Genomic DNA, 27,585 nt, shown 5'->3' with positions numbered 1-27,585 from the left:
AGAATACTGGAGTGGGTTGCCATTTCCTTCTCGAGGGGATCTTTCTTACCCAGGGATAGAACTTGGGTCTCCTGCATTGCAGATTAATGAGGTCTTGCTATAAATGAAAGAAAGCAGACTGTGCCATATGGTTTTGAAATGCAAACATGGGGGATGGTGTAGTATGTATCTGACACTTCAGTCAGTTCCCTGTATCTATATTAAAGATTTGCTTGGATTGTTGCTATTTGGGGTGTATTTTCTTTCCATTCAGTAGAACCACCTTTATATGTTTATAGCTCTAAGGTGGAACTCTATCTGATTCCAAAGTTTAGCTTTCTAAAATCACATTTGGAATATTAAACACATATTTTGGAATTTGCTCACTGAAAGGATAATTTCTAAATGTTCATTATCTGATACTGTTAAAATCCAAAGTTGTGTACCTGAGAAAATGAACATCTTCTATTCTTATCCTGTCTATATAGACTATTTGGCCTTTTATATATTATCAAAGCCTGACCCGGGGAGGGAAGAACAGAGGACTTGGGAAAGAAAGAGTCTAAACTAACTGATGCTTTCTACACTGGCCCCATCCAGGTCTACCCCACGACAATGCGTGCTTTGGGGATGGGGACCAGTGGCTCCCTGTGTCGCATTGGAGCAATAGTGGCACCATTTATATCCCAGGTACAGCCCAGCAGTCTCGGTAGGGAGGATGTGTCTGAGGGAGGTGGGGAAAGAGTGGCCTGAGTCCCTTCAGGTTAAGGGTTTAACCAAATATTTGTCTACTTGAGTTTCCTTGAGGTGCTGTTTTCTCATTGTCTGGTGAGTTTGGTGGGAAAAGAGGCTAAATCAGTGCTTCTAGTCAACAGCATGTATTGTGCTGGACATTGTTGGTGAAAGATGCAAAGGACACAGATGGCACAGGGAGTTGGAGCCGTTGAGTGACAGTGGGCTCCAACTCTGCTGTCAAGGGCGCAATTGAGAGACAGCAGGGAGGTGGCCCCGGGAAGGGCAAGTCCAGCACTCAGGCAAACCAGTTGCAGGCTGGGAGAAAATCCAGAGGTGATCGGGACCATGGTAGGGGGACCTTGTTTCAGGAGGGAATCAGAGGCAGATATGGTAACCCACATGGTCATGGTTCCTCAGAGGGTCCAAATGGCTTGCCCCTCTGCACTGGTCATTCTGTTTTGGCCACAAGAATTGAAAATCCACCTGCCCTGGCTGCAGCCAAAAACAAGAGTGAGGTTGGGTGCTGGGTGGGCCTGATCCAGGCTGTGAACATTGTCGGGGACCCAGGCTCTGCCTCCTCACATTTGTCTAGGGTCTGTGGTCACGGAGCATTCAGACTGTGTGCCCTCAAGATGAGTGTGCTGTGCTTGCCCATGGACCTTGCCGCCTTACAAATCCCAGACATCTATCCTTAGATCCAGCTACCAGAAGATACCAACGTGCTCTCTACAACCCAGAAAGATGCTCTCCCTGCATCCCACTGGCCAGGCCTGGTCAGGTGTTCATACTTGAGCTACATCAGTTGCAGCCAAAGTCAGGCTTATGCACAGAAGCAGCTGGGCGGTGGGGGGCGGGGTGGCAGTTTTTGGAGAAAGTTTTGGGTTGACGTGGGCTGAGTAGACTGTAATGTGTATTTCCTACAATTTAACACAGGATTTTGCTACCATTTTTCTTAAGACTATCTTGGGCATGTTTTGCCCTCTCATCTTTATTTGTTTAAAAGTTTTATTATTTTTGGCTGCGTTGGGTCTTAGTTGCAGCACTTGGAATCTTTCATCATGGTGTGAGGGCTTCTTTCTAGCTTTAGAGCACAGGCTCACTAGCCCCTCGGCATGTGGGATCTTAGTTCCCTGACCAGGAGTTGAGCTCAAGTCCCCTGTTTTGGAAGGTGGAGTTTTAGTCGCTGGACCCTCAGGGAAGTCCCCTCCTTGTCTTAATTTAAAATGAGGGCAGGTTTGGTCTTGCAATTTTGCTTTTCAGAGTTCTTTTGTACTTATTATTTTACCATTTCAGAAAAGAACAAAATGGTGAATGGCAGCAGTAAAATATTGATCCTATTGATCAGACTGAGGTATAGTTGGTTTTCCAGACTTCAGAAATAGTCTCTTGGGCTTCCCTGGTGACTCAATGGGTAAAGAATCTGCCTGTAATGAGGGAGACCTGGGTTTGATCCCTGGGTTGGGAAGATCTCCTAGAGAAGGGAATGGCTACCTACTCCAGTATTCTTACCTGGAGAATTCCATGGATAGAATAGTCTGGTGGGCTACAGTCCACCCGGTCGCAAACAGTCAGACACAGCTGAGCGACTAACACTTACTCAAGGCCTCAGTAAGTGTTAGCTAGTAAGTGTTAGCTAAAATGATCAATAACAATCAATGCAATGTCATGGTCTTTGTAGACCAGGACCTGGGGACTGGAGTCGACAAGAAGAAGGATGCAGGGGACCTTGTTTCACTCGCAAGTCGCAAGTGAAACAAGGGTGCTTTATTTGCAGAAACCGCATGTTCATATATCTTCAGACAAGGCAGCTTTAGGCAGTTAAAAAATTGAGCAAAAACAAAACCAAGCAAATAACAATCTTCAAAGGGCCAGAAAACATTCCATATCCTGAGTAGGAGGGGCATAACTGAATAGGTTACCTTTAAATAAAAGGTCACTGATGGGAGTCACTGAAGGGAATCCAAGCAGGTGCCCTTTCTCGTGATCTCAGTCCTGAGAACTGCATGCAGCTCTGCTCGTTCCTGTTTTCCAGGAACTGATAAGGAATAGAGAGTCCTTGAGAAATGGCACACAAAAGAAGAAAATAACATATTGGATCCCTTAAAGTTGAATGTCCCCTGACAGTTCCCCCTTTTTTATTTTTTCATAATTGGGGGCGACTGTAGATACTTTGTGAAAAAGGCTCTGACCAATTGAGTTTGTTTAGTTTGAACAATTTTAGTTGAAAGGCATCAGTATATTACAAATATAATCACCAGGATAATTATCAGCATTGTAGTTCCAGATCCAATACTATGTGTAATGCTTTGAAACCATCTTCGAAGGTCTAGCCCAGATACTTGATCAGCTAGCTGTTCAGCTAAGGTTTCCAAATTGTTGGAAAAGGGTAGACTCTTAGAGAAGGTTTCAAGGATTTCCTTTTGCAAGAATTGTACATTTAAGGAAGCATTATTATGTGTATCTTGCAAATGAAATTTGATCTGATCCCATTTGTAAGCACTATGGTTGAACCAAAAAGGAGTGATACAAAATTGAGTAGAATTCCAATTCCAATTGAATAATACTTGTTTTTGTAAATCTATTAATTGATCTCAAACCCATTGGATGGCTGTTTTTAATTCCTGAATTTTGTCTTGAACTTTTTCATCTATCTGAACCTGAGTGACCCATATAGTGTGAGCATCTTTAGTCCAATTTTGAATAACGTTTTGTGTTTGAATTGAAGTTTGTAAAGCAACATCTGCAACAGCAGCAGTGGTGCAAATGGCTGTTCACCCCCCAAAACAAGAATCAACCACCCAACGAATCGCTTAGATCGTCAGAGTAATTTAGTGAGTAACTGGGAGGCGAGTCTTGCCATGGGACCCTCTTTCTGGGGTCGTTGGAGATCTACTGGCAACCACAGACTACACTGAGATCGAAGAATCAAAAGGGATTCATTTTTTAGAGAGATAGAGGAATTAAGACAAGTATACAATTTGCAATCGATACAAGTCACAGAACATAAAGTCTTATTAAATTGTAAGTTTCCTATGGCTATAACAAAAGGGGAACACAAGCTTGTATAAAATATGAATGATTATAATGGAAGGAATAGTTACTATGACTATGACGGGTTCCTGTGAAATATCCAGTCCAAGTTCCAAGTTTTTCAGTACCTGTAGCACACTTCCAGATGTTTTATTGTTCAGGCCCAATTTGTTTATGGAGGATGATTTGAGGGCAATGAGGTGCCATTCTGCCGTCAAGGCAGCCAAGGTGTCCTTTGTCATGGAAGTGTTCCATTGAACTGTTGGTAATTTTCCATGTTACTTGAGTAACATAATCACACATAGTACTATTAATATCATCTGAGCAGTTAGATAACCACATACCATAGGGTCCCCAATCAACAGCGGTGTAATTGGCCACAAACATTTAGCTTGACGTGTATCTCAATAAACAGGAGTATATTTAAAATCCTTATAAGTAAACCCCTTACATTCCAACTTTTGTCCTTTTCCTAGAGTTTTGGTAGTATTGACATGGTTCTCATAAGAGGACAGGGCAGTTAACAGTCTAAACAATGTACGGAAGTTCTTTTTTGGAGGCAGGACGAAAGCCCATGTTTGTCGACTAACATTAATACATAATCCTGCTGGGCCCATGTGTAAAGGAAGGATTTCATACCCTAGAGAAATGTTAGTCTTCCTTCTTCCTCAGGATGAGAGGGCCCCTCCAAGCTCCAAGGAGAGGGCATATGTACTGAGTCATTAGTGGATACGATTGGTCCTATATCTGTCTGTTCTATAACCTGCAAAAAGGGGGGTTAGGTATATAAGCCCAATAAGTGCAATTAATCAAGTCAGCCTGAGTGGAGGAAGCAAAAGCAAGCAAAGCAAGCATAGCAACAAAAATATTTTCAGGATTCCGAGGCATTCCCTGTCGAGAAACCAGATTTTCAGCTTGATTAGTAAGGGTTTTTATCTGTCCCCAAGTAGGGAGATCATAAGGTCGATGACGTCAAGTGTGGCATTTCTTGGAAAATTTTAAAGCCACCATGGCTTTTACTGGAAACTTCTCCTCCTGGGGATTTTGCTGTTTCTTCTCCATCTTGAATGCAGGTGGCTCCCCTGTGGTGGATCTTCCAAAGAGGGAGCCAACTAATTTCGTTGGCTCCATCTGGAGAAATACAAGCATACCCCTTTCCCTGTAATATTAATTCTCCAGATTTCCATTATTTAGTCAACCCGAATGGGCAGAGGAAGGGAGGTATCCTTCAATGCCTCAAAATGTTTTTCTGCTTTTGTCAAACTATCACCTTGCAGTAAGTTTAAAAAATGAAAAACAAATAAAGCTCTATTAACAATAGTTATAGGATTAAAGAATATATTGCATTGCTGCTGCTGCTGCTAAGTCGCTTCAGTTGTGTCTGACTCTGTGCAATCCCGTAGACAGCAGCCCACCAGGCTCCCCTGTCCCTGGGATTCTCCAGGCAAGAACACTGGAGTGGGTTGCCATTTCCTTCTCCAATGCATGAAAGTGAAAAGTGAAAGGGAAGTCGTTCAATCGTGTCTCACTCTTCGTGACCCCATGAACTGCAGCCTGCCAGGCTCCTCTGTCTATGGGATTTCCCAGGCAAGAAATCCTGGGAATCTTCCCAGGCAAGAAATCTAGAAAAGTCTGCTCTGGATAAGGAAGATAGAAGTGTTGCTGTGTATTCCCTCTTTTTAAATTTTTTTATTTGTAGTTTCAGTGTGTGATGTGCTCATTCAACTATGCCCTGTGCTTGTGGATTATAAGGAATATCTGTAAAATATTTAATAGAAAATGATTGCAAAAATTGTTTGAATTGCCTAGAAATATAAGTAGGGCTATTGTCTGTTTTTATAGAACTAGGTGTTCCCATTATTGTAAAGCAAGTTAATAGGTGAGTTATAACATGTTGTGTAGTTTCACCTCGGGGAGGTATGGCCCATACAAAAGAAGAATTTGTATCGATTGAGACATGGAAGAAGGAAGAGGGAGAAAATTCAGGGCAATGAGTTACATCCATTTGCCATAGTTCATTGGGTTGTAATCCTTGAGGATTGATACTTTGTGCAATGGGTCGAAGATGTAGGGGCCTACAAGTAGAGCAATTATTAATGATTTCTTTAGCATGTCGGTATGGAATTTTCCAAATTTGATGCAATGAGCCAGCATTATTGTGTAATAGAGCATGTTGCTCTTCAGGAGTAGCAAAAGAGACAAGTTTATCAGCTTGTTCATTGCCCTGAGCCATAGGGCCAGGAAGAAAGAATGTGTTTGAATATGGGTAATATAAATGGGGGAAGTGCGGTTCTTAACAATAGATTGTAGTTCAAGAAAAAGTTGTTGGATAATTGATTAGAATTTATGGTAGAAGTTTCTATATTTAATACAAAAACTGAGTATAAGGAGTCAGAAACTATATTAATAGGATAAGAATGTAGGTGAATAACCTGAATGAGAGCATATAATTCATTTTGTTGAGCAGAGTGAAATTTAGTATAAAAGACTTTATATTCTTTGAGAGACCAGAATGAGGCTTTGACATTTTTAGTCCCATCTATATAGAAAACATAAGTTTTAGGTATAGGTTGTGATGTTACAATGTGAGAGATAATAAATTCAGTATTTTTGAAGAAATTCCAGAGTTTGTTAGAAGGATAATGAAATGAAATTTCTCCAAAATATTCCAGAAAGGCTATTTGGAAATCAGTAGAAGTTTGTAATGCGTTCTCGAATTGAGATTTATTAATACGAAGAATTTATGCTTTTGAACTGTGGTGTTGGAGAAGTCTCTTGAGAGTCCCTTGGACTGCAAGGAGATCCAACCAGTCCATTCTAAAGGAGATCAGTCCTGGGTGTTCTTTGGAAGGACTGATGCTAAAGCTGAAACCCTAGTATTTTGGCCACCTCGTGCGAAGAGTTGACTCATTGGAAAAAACTCTGATGCTGGGAGGGATTGGAGGCAGGAGGAGAAGGGGACAACAGAGGATGAGATGGCTTGATGGCATCACTGACTCGATGGACGTGAGTCTGAGTAAACGCAGGGAGTTGGTGATGGACAGGGAGGCCTGGTGTGCTTCGATTCATGGGGTTGCAGAGAGTCGGACATGACTGAGTGACTGAACTGACTGACTGACTACAATTTTATGAGGATCAGAGCCAATTAGAGTTAGCTCTATTTCTTAATTGATAATGATTGCTAAGTCACTTCAGTCATGTCCAACTCTGTGTGACCCCATAAACAGCAGCCCACCAGGCTTCCCGTCCCCCTAGGGTTAAGTGACTGTCCGTCTAAAATGGGTATAGAGCCATTCTACTGGGTATTCTTGTTGGATAAGAAGTCCTGTGGGAGAATGGAGAGAGGGGAGTGTAAATAATTCTAGAGGTAAATCAAGTCTAATATGAGTAAGAAATTGTTTTTGCAATTTATTTTGTATTAGAGTTTTTCTTGTGCCTATTGTGAAAGTGAACGAGGGTTATTTAAATCAGGATCTTTTTTTAAAGTGTTAAATAAATTAGTTGATAATTTGTAATGTCTAAAGAGGGTCTAATCCAATTTATATCACCTAAAATTTTTTGAAAATCATTCAAGGTTGATAATTTATTAACATGCATCTGTGTTAGTTGGGGAGTAATATGTTGTCTATTAACAACAAATCTTAAGTAATAGTAAGGTGTAGATGTTTGAATCTTTTCAGGGGCAATGATTAATTTAGAAGCTTTTAAGCATTGTTGAGCTATGTCAAATGTCTGTTGAGTTTCTAAAATAGATGGAGCTGAAAACAATATATCATCCATATAATGAATAAAAAGAGAGTCAGGAAATTGTTTTCTCACAGGTTCAAGGGCTTTGGCTACATAATATTGGCACATGGTGGGAGAATTCATCATTCCTTGAGGCAACATAGTCCACTGATACCGTTTATGAGGCCTGGTATGATTATGATAAGGAAAAGAGAAAGCAAATCTCTCTGTGTCTAGAGGGTGTAAAGTTATAGTAAAAAAGGAATCCTGTATATCTATAATAATAATATGCCAGTTTTGAGGAATAGCAGTAGGTGATGGAATTCCTGGTTGTAATACACCCATAGGTTTCATAGATGTATTAACTTTTTGAAGATCTGTTAAAAAAAACACCATTTTCCAGATTTCTTTTTTATTACAAAAATGGGAGAATTCCAAGGGGAACAAGATTCCTCAATATGTTTTAATTTCAATTGTGTATAAGTTCCTTAGCAGCCTCTAATTTCTCTTTTGTAAGGGGACGTTGCTCTGTCCAAATAGGCTCATCATTTTTCTAAGTTATTTTAATAATTGTATTGTTTGTTAAATGAGCAGTGGCCCCTAGGAAAAATGTGGAATATATATTTGAGTTTGCCATTGCATAAGTAAATCTCTTCCTATTAAATTAAGGGGTGCATCTATCACATAAGGTTGTAAGGTTGCAGGCTGACCTTCTGGTCCCTCATATGGATATATTTGGACATTTTGATAAACCTCTTGTATTTTGGTTTGAGAAATTCCTGCAATTTGGCAATAAATTCTCTGTATAGGCCAAGATTTGGGCCATAAATATTTGAAAATAATGGTAATGTCGGATCTAGTATCAAGAAGACAAGAAAATCTTTTGCCATTAATTTTGATATTTATATTTGGTCATGCATATTCAGATACTATTGATGTCCATAAGGATTGCTTTTGATCTGTATTACCAAATCCACCTGTCTGTATACCATTAGAGGAGTTAATATAAATGTAAGGTAAAAGAAGTAATTGGGCAATTTTGTCCCCCTTTTTGAATTGTCATAGTATCTGAGATGACATAATAATTTGAATTTTTTTCCTTATAATATGAATCAATTATTTCAGGGTGAATAGTAATTTCTTTAGAAGTCAGACTAGATTGGCCAAGTATAAGGCTGAAGGTTTGTGGGGGTAGGGGTCCATAAGGTCCAGTAGGTATTCTAGAAGGGACTGCTTGAGGAAAAAGAAGAAAATAATTTAGGGCTGGTATTTCAATGGCAGCATTGCTGGATGTTGAAGGTTTGAGGAAAAAGATGGAGTTTACCCCTGGTTTTTGTTGATGGGGACTCGGAGAGTCCCCATCTTTGAATTTCCCCAAATAGGGTTCCCTTCAACATCATACTTAGATTGACATTTTTTAGCCCAGTGTACCCCTTTATGATATTGAGGGCAGACTCCTGGAGGTTTTTTAGTAGTTTTAATATTTTCTGTGTGTTTTTTAGGGCAATCCTTTTTTAAATGGCTTTTATCTCCACAAACAAAACATCCTTCATTCCCCTTTTTAAAGGCAGCAGCCATTGCTTCAGCTAACATTTGCATTTTCTGAGTTTCTGATCCTAAGTTGCGACAAGCCTTCAAATAATCAAGAACATTCCCAGTCTCACGAATTGAAGCAATGGCTCTTTGACACTCCTGATTCTCATTCTCATATGCAAGCAGTTTTTCTAATTGTACTCTTGTCTCTTCTCTGACAACATTATGGGAGATAGCAACTCCCAGTCTAGTTAAAAACTCAACATAGGCTTCATTAGGCCCTTGTAATATCTTTGTGTAGTTACTTTTAGGTTCCCTTTGAGGAGTAATTCAATCCCAAGCTTCAAGGGCTGCTGCTGCTAAGTCGCTTCAGTCGTGTCCGACTCTGTGCGACCCCATAGACGGCAGCCCACCAGGCTCCCCCGTCCCTGGGATTCTCCAGACAAGAACACTGGAGTGGGTTGCCATTTCCTTCTCCAGTGCATGAAGGTGAAAAGTGAAAGTGAAGTTGCTCAGTCATGTCGGACTCTTAGCACCTTCTTTCAATTGTTCATGCAACAAAGGAGGGCATTGTATCTGAGCTTTCACCAAATCAAATTGCTCCATACCAGTTAACATTTTAAAAGTAATTGGTTTTGGGGAGTGCCAGCTTGAGCATTAGAATTGGCATGATCTTGGGTCACATCATGAAACCACATTATTCACTGAAGATATTTTTCTGGTTTAAGAAGAGCTTTTATCAAAATTTGCCAATCATAAGGAATAAAATTTCCAATAGAAGATGCCATAGCATTTAGAAATTCTTTAGTAAAAGGTGAATGAGGGCCGTATATAGTTACAGCCTTTTTCATCTGTTGCATGTGAGAAAAATCAATGCCTTCATATTGAGGTATTAGTTGCCTTTGAGCATAAACATTTCCTAACACAGGAAAGGCAAAAAGATCACCGGCCTCAGAGACTTGAGATTGCAAAGCCAGTAAATCAGAAAGCCTTCGTTGTGAAGGAAAATGAGTGGATCGTCTGTTTTCATAAATATGAGTGTGTGTTAGGAGCTTATCATTGTCATCAAAAAAAGTATTGTTGGCTTTAGTGTCTAAGAGAGCATCAGAAGAATCATCATCAGATTCATTTTGTCCTCTAATTGAGGGGACCTTCGGTTTCGTGACCGTTAAAAGAGGAGGAGGAGGAGCGCTTGGAACAGCTGGAGCAGAGATGGTGGGAAAGTTTAGAAACATTTTATGTTGCTCTAATTGGGCCTTTTGTAAAGTCATCATCTAATTTACATTTGTATAATGAGTGTTCTGTTTGTTGATGAATATCAGGGGGGCTAGAATTGCCTTGAAATGGCAATATTGCAGCTTTAATGAGGGCCCACAAGGGCCAGAAATTTATTGGAATATTTTCTCCCTGTCTTGTGACTTGTTCAACATTTTCTTTAACCCACTTCCAAATTTCTAAATCAAAACTGCCTTCATCAGGGAACCAGGGATTATATTTAACCACTGTTTGGAGACAAGCCTCTATCCATTGATGTGAAACCGAAAGTCCTTGAACCTTAAATAAATGAAGTAAAGTAGACAAGTGATGGGGCTTTCCAGCCATTTGTACTATATCCCCACACTTACCGATTTCCGTAGGTCCTAACAGTCACTCCGCCTACTTGCCAAGGGCGTTCACCAGGTCCCTGTTCGGGCGCCACTTATCACTGTCTTTGTAGACTGGGGACTGGAGTCGACGAGAAGAAGGATGCAGGGGACCCAAGTCGCGAGTGAAACAAGGGTGCTTTATTTGCAGAAACCGCATGTTCATATATCTTCATACAAGGCAGCTTTAGGCAGTAAAAAAATGGAGCAAAAACAAAGCCAAGCAAATAACAATCTTCAAAGGGCCAGAAAACATTCCATATCCTGAGTAAGAGAGGCATAACTGAATAGATTACCTTTAAATAAAAGGTCACTAGAGGGAGTCACTGAAGGGAGTCACTGAAAGGAATCCAAGCAGGTGCCCTTTCTCATGATCTCAGTCCTGAGAACTGCATGCAGATCTGCTCGTTCCTGTTTTCCAGGAACTGATAAGGAATAGAGTGTCCTTGAGAAATGGCACATAAAAGAAGAAAATAACATAGTGGATCCCTAAAGGTGAATGTCCCCTGACAATGCAAGATACTAAATATTCAAACAAGTACTTCTCAACAACAAAAATACTTTCTAGGTCTTCTTGAATTATTTTGATCACAATGAAATTGGAATGTTTTTTTTTTTTCCTTACCAGGTTTAGAATGGGAAGTTAGAATCTAGGAAGATTTGCTTGCTTGTAGAATATTTGCCTTGGGTTTGGGCTGGGGTGGACTGTTCCAAGGAGACAGTAGAGCTTGGTGTCACTCATAAGTTCATTAGTTAGTGTACCCTTGGATGTGGTCGTCAGACTTTGGTGCATATCAGAATTACTAGGGTAACTTGATAACATGAAGATTCCTGGACTTTACCCAGAAATTCTGATTCTTAATATAAGATTCATCACCTATAGTTTTAACAGAGGGAATCCAGTGTCATTAGTCTGTGGACCAGTGAGAGGTGTGGCAGTCAACGAGGAGTTTGGCTTTACTTTCACTTTTCTTTCTATTCCTTTCTCCTCTTCCTTCCCTTCCAACTCCCCTTCCCTCTCTCCTCCTCTGTCTTTTGCCTTTCATTTACTTTGGTGACTCATTTGACAAGTTATTTTCAGAGTAATTCTCTACAAACTCGAGGTACTCACTTCACAGTTTGGCAGTTAGAATGTAAAAAGGACTCCATAAGCTATAATTTATAATTGATAGAATAGAAGCAAGGATTTATAAGGGACTTCTGTACTTCTACTTCAGGGAGCATAGGTTTGATCCCTAGTCTGGGTACTAAGATCCTGAATGCCATAAGGCTCAGCCAAAAAAAAAAAAAAAAAAGAGAATTTATTCCAATTTAATATTCAACCAAAATTTGTTGCATGCTTACTCTATGCCTGGCATTGTTCTATTTACAGCAGTAAATAAGCCAGACCAGGTTCCAGTGGTGTGCCAGAACTGGCCTGCCCTGGCTTGTGAAAACTGTTAAATTTTTAGGGAGTAATTTTGCAAGCTAGTTGATGTCACATTGAAGTTTGAAATTAGCATCATGGTGGTATTTATCCCATGATCACAGGCAAATACTATATTAGGACTGTTTTTGGAAAGCCTGTTAAACATTTGGCAGCATGCCACCACAAGATTCTTGATCTCAAGAGGCATAATTTCAAGAGGGTCTTTATAATTGGGGTTCCTAGGTGGCTCTGATTGTAAAGAATATGCCTACAATGCAGAAGAACTGGGTTTGATCCCTGGGTTGGGAAGATCCCCTGGAGAAGGGAATGGCGGCCTACTCCAGTATTCTTGCTGGAGAGTTCCATGGACAAAGGAGCCTGGCAGGCTACAACCCATGGAAGTGAAAAGAGCTGGACACAACAGAGTGAGTAGTGCACACACACTTTACATATATGAAAAAAATCAAAATGAGTCAAATAAATTATTGGTATATCTTAATTATTTGCATATCTGTGGACTAGAAGGAACACAAACTGGAATCAAGATTGCCGGGAAAAATATCAATAACCTCAGATATGCAGATGACACCACCCTTATGGCAGAAAGTGAAGAGGAACTCAAAAGCCTCTTGATGAAAGTGAAAGTGGAGAGTGAAAAAGTTGGCTTAAAGCTCAACATTCAGAAAACGTTCAGAAGATCATGGCATCCGGTCCCACCACTTCATGGGAAATAGATGGGGAAACAGTGGAAACAGTGTCAGACTTTATCTTTTTGGGCTCCAAAATCACTGCAGATGGTGACTGCAGCCATGAAATTAAAAGACGCTTACTCCTTGGAAGGAAAGTTATGATCAACCTAGATAGCATGTTGAAAAGCAGAGATGTTACTTTGCCAACAAAGGTTCGTCTAGTCAAGGCTATGGTTTTTCCAGTGGTCATGTATGGATGTGAGAGTTGGACTGTGAAGAAGGCTGAGCGCTGAAGAATTGATGCTTTTGAACTGTGGTGTTGGAGAAGACTCTTGAGGGTCCCTTGGACTGCAAGGAGATCCAACCAGTCCATTCTGAAGGAGATCAGCCCTGGGATTTCTTTGGAAGGAATGATGCTAAAGCTGAAACTCCAGTACTTTGGCCACCTCATGCCAAGAGTTGACTCACTGGAAAAGACTCTGATGCTGGGAGGGATTGGGGGCAGGAGGAGAAGGGGATGACAGAGGATGAGATGGCTGGATGGCATCGCTGACTCGATGGACGTGAGTCTGAGTGAACTTCGGGAGTTGGTGATGGACAGGGAGGCCTGGCATGCTGCAGTTCATGGGGTCGCAAAGAGTCGGACATGACTGAGCAACTGATCTGATCTGATCTGATCTGAAAGCACTCAACAGGAAAGTAAGTTGGAGGCAATGATAAGGAATGACAGGCCTTCCCTTCCCCCACACACACCCTGTCCTTTGGCTCAAAATTACTTTCCCAAAAGATAAATTGAATTAAAATCCATACATTCCATTAGGGACAGTCCTTTATAAAAGTCAAGGCTTCATGTAGCCAATATTATATAGTATGTATAAGTGTAGCCTTTAAAAATTGTGAATCACTGTATTGTGGACCCGTACCTTAAATAGTGTTGTCCATCAACTATACTTCAGTAAGACAAAATTACAGGAAGAGACAAGGCCTCTCTGGGGAGATGACATGGGAGTTGAGACCTGGAAGTGTGAGAAGCTCACAACTTATAAAGGGTAACAGCAGTCAAGTGAGAAAAAAGCTGGTCCAAGGTCCTGGAGCAGGAAGAGCTCAGTGTGTTCCTGGAATAGAAGATAGCTATGGTGAACAAAATGCTGAGATATGGGAGAGTCAGAGCTTCCCTGTTGGAGTGAGTGTTAAAGAACCCGCCTGCCAGTGCAGGAGATGCAAGAGACGTAGGCTTGATTTCTGGGTCAGGAAGATCCCCTGGAGGAGGAAATGGCAACCCACTCCAGTATTCTTGCCTGGAGAATTCATGGACAGAGGAGCCTAGCAGGCTACAGTCCATAGAATCGCAGAGTCAGGTATGACTGAAAAGACTTAGCACCTGTCTCCCAGCCATACTGAAGACTTTGGATTTGTTTTTGTAGAAGTGGGAAGTAATTGAAAGGTTTTAAGCAGCAATGTGACCAGCTTTTGTATTTTGAAAAGAGCACTCTGGTTGCTAAAAGGTTAACTGATAAGGGATTGGGAGAGGGTAAGAGGGGAGCAGGCTTATCATAATGTACTCATCTGAAATAGGAGATTACAGAATTCTGGAACACCCTTTTTCTGATAGTGTGGAAAGACTATGTACAAATTTAAAAGTTCTGCCCAAGAAAAAAAACAAACAAAAAAACCAAGGATGAAAAACAAGCCTTTACTTTTTAAGGGTTTCAAAAAACCCTAATTGAATCGTCACACCTGAGCAATGATTTTTGTTGGCCTGTTGAATACCTGACCCTCCAGAGGTGTGAAAACACATTGAATCAACACGTCAGATAATAATGGAACTTCACCAGTTAATGGGGATGAAAAATCTATCAATTTTCCAAGTTCATGAGTGATTCTTCAGTTCAGTTCAGTGGCTCACTCATGTTAGACTCTTTGTGAGCCCGTGAATTACAGCACGCCAGGCCTTCCAGTCCATCCCCAACTCCCAGAGTTTACTCAAACTCATGCCCATTAAGTGGGTGATGCCATCCAACCATCTCATTCTCTGCCATCCCTGTCTCCTCTTGCCTTCAATCTTTTCCAGCATCAGGGTCTTTTCAAATGAGTCAGTTCTTCACATCAGGTGGTCAAAGTAGTGGAGTTTCACCTTAAGCATCAGTCCTTCCAATGAATATTCAGGATTGATTTCCTTTAGGTTGGATCTCCTTGCAGTCCAAGGGATTCTCAAGAGTCTTCTCCAACACTACAGTTCAAAAGCATCAATTCTTCAGTGCTCAGCTTTCTTTATAGTCCAACTCTCACATCCATACATGACTACTGGAAAATGTCTCTGCTTTTTAATATGCTGTCTATGTTGGTCGTAACTGTTCTTCCAAGGAACAAGCATCTTTTAATTTCATAGCTGCAGTCACCATCTGCAGTGATTTTGGAGCCCCCCAAAATAGTCTGCCACTGTTTCCACTGTGTCCCCATCTATTTGCCATGAAGTGATGGAACCAGATGCCATGATCTTCGTTTTCTGAATGTTGAGTTCTAAGCCAACTTTTTCACTTTTACTATCGTCAATAGGCTCTTTAGTTCGTCTTCACTTTCTGCCATAAGGGTGGTGTCATCTGCATATCTAAGGTTATTGATATTTCTCCCAGCAATCTTGATTCCATCTTGTGCTTCATCCAGCCCAGCATTTCACATGATGTACTCTGCTTATAAGTTAAATAAGCAGGGTGACAATATATAGCCTTGACATACTCCTTTCCCAATTTGGAACCAGTCTGTTGTTCCATGTCCAGTTCTAACAGTAGCTTCTTGACCTGCATACAGATTTCTCAGGAGGCAGGTAAGGTGGTCTGGTATTCCCATCTCTTGAATAATTTTGCACAGTTTGCTGTGATTCACACAAAGGCTTTGGCATAGTCAATAAAGCAGAAGTAGACAGTTTTCTGAAACTCTCTTGATTTTTCTATGATCCAACGGATGTTGGCAATTTGATCTCTGGTTCCTTTGTCTTTTCTAAATCCAGCTTGAACATCTGGAAGTTCGTGGTTCATGTACTATTGAAGGCTGGCTTGCGGAATTTTGAGGATTACTTTGCTGGTGTGTGAGATGAGTACAATTGTGTGGTAGTTTGAGCATTCTTTGGCATTGCCTTTCTTTGGGATTGGAATGAAACTGACCTTTTCTAGTTCTATGGCCACTGCTGAGTTTTCCAAATTTGCTGGCATATTGAGTGCTGTACTTTCACAGCATATATTTTAGGATTTGAAATAGCTCAACTGGAATACCATCACCTTCACTAGCTTTGTTCATAGTGATGCTTCTTAAGGCCCACTTGACTTTGCATTCCAAGATGTCTGGCTCTAGGTGAGTGATCATACCATCGTGATTATCTGAGTCATGAAGATCTTTTTTGTACAGTTCTTCTGTGTAGTCTTGCCACCTCTTCTTAACATCTTCTGCTTTGTTAGGTCCATACAGTTTCTGTCCTTTATTGTGCCCATCTTTGCATGAAATGTTCCCTTGGTATCTCTAATTTTCTTGAAGAGATCTCTAGTCTTTCCAATTCTATTGTTTTCCTCTATTTCTTTGCACTGAACATTCAGGAAGGCTTTCTTATCTCTCCTTGCTATTCTTTGGGACTCTGCATTCAAATGGGCTTATCTTTCCTTTTCTCCTTTGCCTTTGGCTTCTCTTCTTTTCACAGCTATTTGTAAGGCCTCCTCAGACAACCATTTTGCCTTTTTGCATTTTTTTTCTTGGGGATGGTCTTGATCAGTGCCTTTTCTACAATGTCACGAACCTTCGTCCATAGTTCTTCAGGCACTCTTTCTATCAGATCTAATCCCTTGAATCTGTTTGTCACTTCCACTGTATAATTGTAAGGGATTTGATTTAGGTCATACCTGAATGGTCTAGTGGATTCCCCTACTTTCTTCTATTTAAGTCTGAATTTAGCAATAAAGAGTTCATGATCTGATCCACAGTCAGCTCCTGGTCTTGTTTTTGCTGACTGTATAGAGCTTCTCCATCTTTGATTGCAAAGAATATAATCAATCTGATTTTGGTATTGACCATCTGGTGATGTCCATGTATAGAGTCTTTTCTTTTGTTGTTGGAAGAGGGTGTTTGCCATGACCAGTGCATTTTCTTGGCAAAACTCTATTAGCCTTTGCCCTGCTTCTTTCTGTATTCCAAGGCCAAATTTGCCTGTTACTCCAGGTGTTTCTTGACTTCCTACTTTTGCATTCCAGACCCCTATAATGAAAAGGACATCTTTTTTGAGTGTTAGTTGTAGAAGGTCTTGTAGGTCTTCTTAGGACCATTCAACTTCAGCTTCTTCAGCATTACTGGTTGGGGCATAGACTTGGATTACCATGATTTTGAATGGTTTACCTTGGAAATGAACAGAGATCATTCTGTCATTTTTGAGATTGTATCCAAGTACTGCATTTCAGACTCTTTTGTTTACTATGATGGATACTCCATTTATTCTAAGGGATTCTTGCCCACAGTAGTAGATATAATGGTCATCTGAGTTAAATACACCCATTCCAGTCCATTTTAGTTCGCTGATTCCTAAAATATCAATGTTCACTCATCTCCTGTTTGACCACTACCAATTTGCCTTGATTCATGGACCTAACATTCCAGGTTCCTATGCAGTATTGCTCTTTACAGCATCAGACATTACTTCCATCTCCAGTCACATCCACAACTGGGTGTTGTTTTTGCTTTGGCTCTGTCTCTTCATTCTTTCTGGAGTTAGTTCTCCACTTATCTCTAGTAGCATATTGGGCACCTACCAACCTGGGGAGTTCATCTTTCAGTGTCCTATCTTTTTGCCTTGTCATATTGTTCATGGGATTCTCAAGACAGGAATACTGAAGTGGTTTGCCATTTCCTTCTCCAGTGGACCATGTTTTGTCAGAACTCTTCACCATGACCTATCCGTCTTGGGTAGCCCTACATGGCATGGGTCATAGTTTCATTGAGTTAGACAAGGTTGTGGTCCATGTGATCAGATTGGTTAGTTTTCTGTGATTGTGGTTTTCAGTCTGTCTGCCCCCTGATGGAGAAGGAGAAGAGGCTTATGAAAGCTTCCTGGTGGGAGAGACTGCCTGAGGGGGAAACTGAGTCTTGTTCTGATGAGTGGGGCCATGCTCATAAATATTTAATCCAATTTAAAGATTTGATTAAATTAGGTTTAAAATCAAATCCCATACCTGCCAGAGATACTGGGAGGGCTGAAACATACCTTGTGTGCACCAGGACCCAGGGACCCTACAGAGACTGAGACAGACCTGTGTTTGTGTGTCTCCTGAGGAGGTACAGGTCAGCAGTGGACTGCTGCAGTGGCAGGCGCTGTGGGTGCAGTAGACTGGGGTATGGCATGAGCCCTCTTGGAGGAGGTCACCATTAGCCCCACCATAGAACCACCAGAGCTTACACAGGACTGGGGAAACAGACTCTTGGAGGGCACAAACAGAACCTTGTGCACACCAGGACCCAGGAGAAAGGAGCAGAGACCCCACAAGAGACTGACCCAGACTTGCCCATGAGTGTACAGGAGCCTCTGGTGAAGGCATGGGTCAGCCATGGCCTGCTGCATGGTTAGGGGCACTGAGTGTAGCAGTGCGTGCATGGGATCTTTTGAAGGAGGTTGCCATTATCTTCATTAACTCCACCATAGTTTGGCCTCAGGTCAAATAACAGGAAGGGAACACAATTTAATCAAATCTTTAAGTGATTTCTAGTAAGCAATAAACTTACTGAGAAACTATGTTGTCAAAGATACAAAAGCGAATCATGCATTCATGCAAGTGCAAGTGTTGCTTAGTCGTGTCCGACTCTTAGCAACCCCATGGACTGTAGCCTGCCAGGCTCCTCTGTGCATGGGATTCTCCAGGCAAGAATACTGGAGTGGGTTGCCATTTCCTTCTCCAGAGGATCTTCCCAACCCAGGGATTGAACCTGGGTCTGTTACATTGCAGGAAGACTCCTGCATTGCAGGCAGTTTCTTTACCACTGAACATCCAGGGAAGCCTGGTTCATAAATACGTTTGTGTTTATTGTATTTGGTCCCATCATTTCATGGCAAATAGATGGGGAAACAGTGACAGACTTTATTTTTTTGGGGCTCCAAAATCACTGCAGATAGTGACTGCAGTCATGAAATTAAGAGACGCTAGCTCCTTGGAAGAAAAGTTATGACCAACCTAGACAGAATATTAAAAAGCAGAGACATTACTTTGCCAACAAAGGCCTGTCTAGTCAAAGCTGTTTTTTCCAGGAGTCATGTATGGATGTGAGAGTTGGACTATAAAGAAAGCTGAGCACTGAAGAATTGATGCTTTTGAACTGTGGTGTTGGAGAAGACACTTGAGAGTCCCTTGGACAGCAAAGAGATCCAAGCAGTCCATCCTAGGGGAAACCAGTCCTGAATATTCATTGGAAGGACTGATGCTTAAGGTGAAACTCCAATACTTTGGCCACCTGATGTGAAGAACTAACTCACTGGAAAAGACCCTGATGCTGGGAAAGATTGAAGGTGGGAGGAGAAGGGGACGACAGAGGATGAGATGGTTGGATGGCATCACTGACTCAATGGACATGAGTTTGAGGAGACTCTGGGAGTTGGTGTTGAACAGGGAGGCCTGATGTGCTGCAGTCCATGGTGTCACAAAGAGTCAGTCAAAACTGAGCGATTAAACTGAACTTACTGTATTTTCAGTGATTTAAGAGATTTCAACAGCAGTTTTGAGCATATGTGATTTTTTTCCTTCTGCTTTGAAAACACAGAAACTACAAAGAAGAAATAAAATATTACTACCTAATATTTTAGTAGCGATAACAACAAATATAAATATGTTAATGAAGCCCTCGCTATATGTATAAGCATATATATATAAATATGCATATACAGTATACTCAAATATGATCATAGTTGGTATGCTTTTCATATCTTAATGTATTTAAAATACTTTATTGGAATAATTCTTCAGTTGTTAGCTTGATATTTATGATGGCATTATTCATAGGATGATTCTACATTGTGAAATCTATATTTATTTTTAAATTTTATTGAAGTGTAGTTGAATTACACTATTCTTAGTTTCAGGTGTACAGCAAAGTGATTTGGTTATATATACACATATATTCATTCTTTTTCAGATTCTTTTCATAATAACTTAAATCTATATAGTTTATTACAGATTATTGAGTAGACCTCCCTGTGCTACACAGTAGGTCTTTATTGGTTATCTATCTCATATATACTAGTATATGTGTGTATGTTAATCCCAAGCTCCTAATTTGTCTCTCCCCGCCATATTTCCTCTTTGGTAACCAAAAGGTTGTTTTCAAGATCTGTGAGTCTGTTTCTGTTTTGTAAATAACTTTGTTTATATCATTTTAAAAAATTAGGTTCCACATACGATATTTATCATTCTCTGCTTTCACTAGTATGAAAATCTCTAGCTTCATCCCTATGGCTTCAAATGGCATTTTGTTCTTTTCATGGCTGAGTAGTATTCCATTGTCTATATGTACCACATCGTCTCCATCCATTCATCTGTAGATGGACATTTAGGTTGTTTCCGTATCTTGTTTACTGTGACTAGTGCTGCTATGAACATAGAAGTACCTGTGTCTTTTTGAATTAGTTTTATCTGTATATAAGACTAAGTCTGTATACTAAGACTGGGATTGCTGGATCATATGGTAATTATATTTTTAGTTTTCTGAGGAATCTCCATACTGTTTTCCTTAGTGCCTGCACCAATTTTCACCCTGGGTCAGGAAGATTCCCTGGAGAAGGGCATGGCAACCCACTCCAGTATTCTTGCCTGGAGAATCCCATGGACAGAGGAGCCTGTTGTGCTAGTCCATCGGGTCACAAAGAGTCAGACATGACTGAAGTGACTTATCACAACAGTGTAAAACAGTTTCCTTTTCTCCACACCCTCTCCAGCCTTTATTCTTGTAGACGTTCTGGTGATGACCATTCTGACTAGTATGGGGTGTTACCTCATTGTAGTTTTGATTTGCATTTCTCTAATATTGGAGAAGACTCTTGAGAGTCCCTTGGACTGCAAGGAGATCCAACCAGTCCATTCTAAAGGAGATCAGCCCTTGGATTTCTTTGGAAGGAATGATGCTAAAGCTGCAACTCCAGTACTTTGGCCACCTCATGCGAAGAGTTGACTCATTGGAAAAGACTCTGATGCTGGGAGGTACTGGGGGCAGGAGGAGAAGGGGACGACAGAGGACGAGATGACTGGATGGCATTACTGACTCGACGGAAGTGAGTCTGAGTGAACTCTGGGAGTTGATGTGCCTGGTGTGCTGCGATTCATGGGGTCACAAAGAGTCGGATACGACTGAGCGACTGAACTGAACTGAATAATTAGTGATGTTGAGCATCTTTTCATGTGATTTTGGCTATCTATATATTTTCTTTGGAGAAAGGTCTACTTAGATATTCTGCCCATTTTTAAAATTTTGGATTCGGTTGTTTGTTTTTTGACATAGAGCTGTGTGAGCTGTTTGTATATTTTGGAGATTAATCCCCTGTCTGTCACTTCACTTGCAAATATTTTCTCCCATTCTGCGGGTTGTCTCTTTCATTTTGTTTATGGTTTCTTTTGCCATGAAAAAGCTATTAAGTTCAATTAGGTCCCATTTGTTTATTTTTTGTTTTTATTTTCATTACTCTTGGAGGTGGATCAAAAAGTTATTGCTGTCATTATGTCAAAGAGTGTTCTGCCTATGTTTTCCTCTAGGAGTTTTTTATAGTATTCAGTCTTACATGTAGGTCTTTGATCCATTTTGAGTTTATTTTTGTGTATGATGTTAGAAAATGTTCTAATTTTGTTGTTTTACATATAGCTGTCCACTTTTCCTAATACCATTTATTGAAGAAACTGTCCTTTCTCTATTGTATTTTCTTTTATTTGTTTATTTCTTTTTTGGCTGTGCCAAGTCTTAGTGGTGGCATGCAGGATCTTTGGTCTTTGTTGAGGCATGTGGAATTTTTAGTTGAGGTATGGGTAATCTTTAGTTGTAGTGTGTGAACTTTTACTTGGGGCATGTGGGATCTGGTTCCCTGGCCAGGGATCAAACCTGGTCTCCTGTATTGGGTGCGTGGAGTTTCAGCCTTTGAACCACCATGTATTGTATAATCTTACCTCCTTTTACATAGATTAGTTGACCAAAGGTGTGTGGGTTTATTTCTAGGATTTCTATCCTGTTTCCACTGATCTACATTTCTGTTTTTGCACCAGTGCCATCTGTTGTGATATTTGTGGCTTTGTAGTGTAGTCTGAATCAGAGAGCCTGATTCCTCCTGCTGTAATTTTCTTTCTCAAGATTGCTTTGGCTATTCAGGGCCTTCTGTGTTTCCATACAAATTTAAAATTTTCTTGTTCTGTGAAAAATGCCATTGGTAATTTGATAGAATCTGTAGATTTGAATGAATTCAATTTGATTAAATCTGTAGATTGCCTGAGGTAGCACAGTCATTTTGACTATTGATTGTTCCAATCCAAGAACATAGTATATCTTTCCATCTGTTTGTGTCATCTTTGATTTCTTACATCAGTGTCTTATATTAATAGTTTTCAGGTTTTTTTGGGCTCCTGAGGTAGGTTTATTGTTAGACATTTTATTCTTTTTGATGCGATGTTAAATGGGATTACTTCCTTAATTTCTCATTCCACTTTTTGTTATTCAGTTCAGTTCAGTCGCTCAGTCGTGTCCAACTCTTTGCGACCCCATGAATTGCAGCACACCAGGCCTCCCTGTCATCACCAACTCCCGGAGTTCACTCAGACTCATGTTCATTGAGACAGTGATGCCATCCAACCATCTCATCCTCTGTCGTCCCCTTCTCCTGCCCCCAATCCTTGCCAACATCAGAGTCTTTTCCAATGAGTCAACTCTTCGCATGAGGTGGCCAAAGTACTGGAGTTGCAGCTTTAGCATCATTCCTTCCAAAGAAATCCCAGGGCTGATCTCCTTCAGAATGGACTGGTTGGATCTCCTTGCAGTCCAAGGGACTCTCAAGAGTCTTCTCCAACACCACAGTTCAGAAAATCAATTCTTCGGTGCTCAGCTTTCTTCACAGTCCAACTCTCACATCCATACAATACATGACTATTGGATAAACCATAGCCATGACTATGGACCTTTGTTGGCAAAGTAATGTCTCTGCTTTTGAATATGCTATCTAGGTTGGCCATAACTTTCCTTCCAAGGAGTAAGCGTCTTTTAATTTCATGGCTGCAATCACCATCTGCAGTGATTTTGGAGCCCAAAAAGATAAAGTCTGACACTGTTTCCACTGTTATCCCATCTACTTCCCATGAAGTGATGGGACCAGATGCTATGATCTTTGTTTTCTGAATGTTGAGCTTTAAGCCAACCTTTTCAGTCTCCACTTTCACTTTTATCAAGAGGCTTTTGAGTTCCTCTTCACTTTCTGCCATAAGGGTGGTATCATCTGAATATCTGAGGTTATTGATATTTCTCCCAGCAATCTTGATTCCAGCTTGTGCTTCTTCCAGCCCAGCATTTCTCATGATGTACTCTGCATATAACTTAAATAAACAGGGTGACAATATACAGCCTTGACGGACTGCTTTTTCTATTTGGAACCAGTCTGTTGTTCCATGTCCAGTTCTAACTGTTGCATCCTGACCTGCTTACAGGTTTCTCAAAAGGCAGGTCAGGCGGTCTGGTATTCCCATCTCTTTCAGCATTTTCCACAGTTTATTGTGATCCACACAGTCAAAGGCTTTGGCATAGTCAATAAAACAGAAATAGATGTTTTTCTGGAACTCTCTTGCTTTTTCCATGATCCAGCAGATGTTGGCAGTTTGATCTCTGGTTCCTCTGCCTTTTCTAAAACCAGCTTGAACATCTGGAAGTTCATGGTTTACATACTGCTGAAGCCTGGCTTGGAGAATTTTGAGCATTACTTTACTAGCATGTGAGATGAGTGCAATTGTGCAGTAGTTTGAGCATTCTTTGGCATTGCCTTTCTTTGGGATTGGAATGAAACCTGACCTTTTCCAGTCCTGTGGCCACTGCTGAGTTTTCCAAATTTGCTGGCAGATTGAGTGCAGCACTTTTGCAGCATCATCTTTCAGGATTTGGAATAGCTCAACTGGAATTCGATCACCTCCACTAGCTTTGTTCGTAGTGATGCTTTCTAAGGCCCACTTGACTTCACATTCCAGGATGTTTGGCTCTAGATGAATGATCACACCATTGTGATTATCTGTATAGGAATGCAAGAGATTTTTTTGTTTGTTTGTTTTTAATTTTGTATTCTGCAAGTTTACTGAATTAATTGAGTTCTAGTAGTTTTCTGGTAATATCTTTAGGATTTTCTAATTATAGAATTTTGCCAAGAGAACGCACTGGTCATAGCAAATACCCTCTTCCAACAACACAAGAGAAGACTCTACACATGGTCATCATGAGATGGTCAACACCAAAATCAGATTGATTATATTCTTTGCAGCCAAAGATGGAGAAGCTCTATACAGTCAGCAAAAACAAGACCGGGAGATGACTGTGGCTCAGATCATGAGCTCCTTATTGCCAAATTCAGACTTAACATTGAAGAAAGTAGGGAAAACCACTAGACCATTCAGGTATGACCTAAATCAAATCCCTTATGATTATACAGTGGAAGTGAGAAATAGATTTAAGGGACTAGATCTCAGAGATAAAGTGCCTGATGAACTATGGACTGAGGTTTGTGACATTATACAGGAGACAGGGATCAAGACCATCGGCATGGAAAAGAAATGCAAAAAAGCAAAATGGCTGTCTGAGGAGGCCTTACAAATAGCTGTGAAAACAAGAGAAGCGAAAAGCAAAGGAGAAAAGGAAAGATATAAACATCTGAATCCAGAGTTCCAAAGAATAGCAAGAAGAGATAAGAAAGCCTTCTTCAGCAATCAATGCAAAGAAATAGAGGAAAACAACAGAATGGGAAAGACTAGAGATCTCTTCAAGAAAATCAGAGATACCAAGGAAACATTTCATGCTCGAAAAAGGACAGAAATGGTATGGACCTAACAGAAGCAGAAGATATTAAGAAGATGTGGCAAGAATACACAGAAGAACTATACAAAAAAGATCTTGATGACCCAGATAATCATGATAGTGTGATCACCCACCTACAGCCAGACATCCTGGAATGTGAAGTCAAGTGGGCCTTAGAAAGCATCACAATGAACAAAGCTAGTGGAGGTGATGGAATTCCAGTTGAGCTATTTCAAATCCTGGAAGATGATGCTGTGAAAGTGCTGCACTCAATCTGCCAGCAAATTTGGAAAACTCAGCAGTGGCCACAGGACTGGAAAAGGTCAGTTTTCATTCCAATCCCAAAGAAAGGCAATGCCAAAGGATGCTCAAACTACCGCACAATTGCACTCATCTCACATGCTAGTAAAGTAATGCTCAAAATTCTCCAAGCCAGGCTTCAGCAGTATGTAAACCATGAACTTCCAGATGTTCAAGCTGGTTTTAGAAAACGCAGAGGAATCAGAGATCAAAATGCCAACATCCACTGGATCATCAAAAAAGCAAGAGAGTTCCAGAAACATATCTATTTCTGCTTTATTGACTATGCCAAAGCCTTTGACTGTGTGGATCACAATAAAGTGTGGAAAATTCTGAAAGAGATGGGAATACCAGACCACCTGACCTGCCTCTTGAGAAACCTGTATGCAGGTCAGGAAGCAACAGTTAGAACTGGACATGGAACAACAGACTAGTTCCAAATAGGAAAAGGAGTACGTCAAGGCTGTATATTGTCACCCTGCTTATTTCGCTTATATGCAGAGTACATCATGAGAAATGCTGGGCTGGAAGAATCACAAGCTGGAATCAAGATTGCTGGGAGAAATATCAATAACCTCAGATATGCAGATGACACCACTCTTATGGCAGAAAGTGAAGAGGAACTCAAAAGCCTCTTGATGAAGGTGAAAGTGGAGAGTGAAAAAGTTTGCTTAAAGCTTAACATTTAGAAAATGAAGATCATAGCATCTGGTCCCATCACTTCATGGGAAGTAGATGGGGAAACAGTGGAAATAGTGTCAGACTTTATCTTTTTGTGCTCCAAAATCACTGCAGATGGTGACTGCAGCCATGAAATTAAAATCGTTTACTCCTTGGAAGAAAAGTTATGACCAACCTAGACAGCATATTCAAAAGCAGAGACATTACTTTGCTAACAAAGGTCCATCTAGTCAAGGCTATGGTTTTTCCAGTGGTCATGTATGGATGCGAGAGTTGGATTGTGAAGAAAGCTGAGCGCCAAAGAATTGATGCTTTTGAACTGTGGTGTTGGAGAAGACTCTTGAGAGTCTCTTGGACTGCAAGGAGATCCAGCCAGTCCATTCTAAAGGAGATCAGCCCTGGGATTTCTCTGGAAGGAATGATGCTAAAGCTGCAACTCCAGTACTTTGGCCACCTCATGCGAAGAGTTGACTCACTGGAAAAGACTCTGATGCTGGGAGGGATTGGGGGCAGGAGGAGAAGGGGATGATAAAGGATGAGATGGCTGGATGGCATCACTGATTCGATGGACATGAGTTTGAGTGAACTCCAGGAGTTGGTGATGGACAGGGAGGCCTGGTGTGCTGCAATTCATGGGGTCGCAAAGTGTTGGACACGACTGAGCGACTGAATTGAACTGAACTGAACTGATGTATTGTGTCTTCTCTGAACATTGATAGTTTTATTTCTTCTTTCCTAATTTGGATTCCTTTTATTTCTTTTTCTTTTGATTGCTGTGGCCAGGACTCCCAAAACTATGTTGAATAAAAGTCATGAAAGTGGACATCATTGCCCTGTTCCTGATCTTAGAATGCTTTCATCTTTCCACTGTTGGGAATGATGTTAGTTGTGGGTTTGTCATATATGGCCTTCTTTAAGTTAAAGTAAGTTCCCTCTGTGCCCACTTTCTGGAGAGTTTTAATCCTAAACAGGTGTTGAATTTTGTCAAAAGCTTTTTCTACATCTATTGAGATGATCAGATGGTTTTTATTCTTCAGTTTTTTAATATTGTGTATCACACTAATTTGTGGGTATTGAAGAATCCTTGGAATAAATCCCACTTGATCATGGTTTGTGATCCTTTTAATGTATCGTCGGATTCAGTTTGCTAGTATTTTGTTGGGTATTTTTGTGTCTGTGTTCATCAGTGATATTGATACCTAATTTTCTTTTCTTTTTTTCTATCTGTCTGGTTTTGGTATGGAGATGATGGTGCTGTCATAGAATGTGCTTGGGAGTGTTCCTTTTTCCTCTGGAATGTTTTAGGAAGAATTTCAGAAGGATAGGTATTAACTTACCTCTAAATATTGGATAGAAATCTGCTGTGAAGCCATATGATCCTGGACTTTTGTTGGAAGTTTTAAAATCAGTTTTAATTTCAGTATCTATGATTGGTCTGTTCATATTTTCTATTTCTTTCTGGTTCAGTCTTGGAAGGTTGTACTTTTCAAAGAATTTATCCATCTCTTCTAGGTTGTTCATTTTATTGGCATGTAGTTTTTTGTAGTAGTTTCTTATGATCCTTTGTGTTTCTGTGGTGTCCATTAACTCTTTTATGTCCATTTTTTATTTCATGGATTTGAGTCCTCTCTTTTTTGGGTGAATCTGGCTAAAGATTTATCAATTTTGCTTATCTTTTCAAAGAACCAGATTTTAGTTTCATTGATCTTTTCTGTTTCCTTCATTGCTATTTCATTTATTTCTGCTCTAATATGATTTCTTTCCATTCCTCAAAAATTTTAAGATTTTTTTTGTTCTTCTTTCTCTAGTTGTTTTAGGTGTA

The 27,585-nt window shown here is 40.4% G+C and overlaps 1 protein-coding gene across 5 annotated transcripts in view; it reads left to right on the top strand.

Annotated features, from left to right (window-relative positions):
* Nucleotides 1-27,585, top strand: part of SVOPL (SVOP like) — a 110,431-nt gene that overhangs the window by 52,094 nt on the left and 30,752 nt on the right. For 3 of the 5 annotated variants that reach the window (XM_025291604.3, XM_025291605.3, XM_044946936.2), the window contains exons 14-15: nucleotides 580-669; nucleotides 1,307-1,771. In XM_025291604.3, coding sequence (XP_025147389.1) covers nucleotides 580-669; nucleotides 1,307-1,600 — 384 coding nt within the window. In that variant the 3' untranslated portion in view covers nucleotides 1,601-1,771. Of the gene's footprint in view, nucleotides 1-579; nucleotides 670-1,306; nucleotides 1,772-27,585 lie in introns of those variants that run through there. The other 2 variants (XM_025291607.3, XM_025291606.3) reach the window with 1 other exon arrangement.

This window comes from Bubalus bubalis, chromosome 8 (assembly GCF_019923935.1).
Source record: "Bubalus bubalis isolate 160015118507 breed Murrah chromosome 8, NDDB_SH_1, whole genome shotgun sequence".
Lineage (NCBI taxonomy): Eukaryota > Metazoa > Chordata > Mammalia > Artiodactyla > Bovidae > Bubalus > Bubalus bubalis.
Note: the sequence above shows the minus strand (reverse complement) of the source record. Positions and strands in the feature narration are given on the sequence as shown.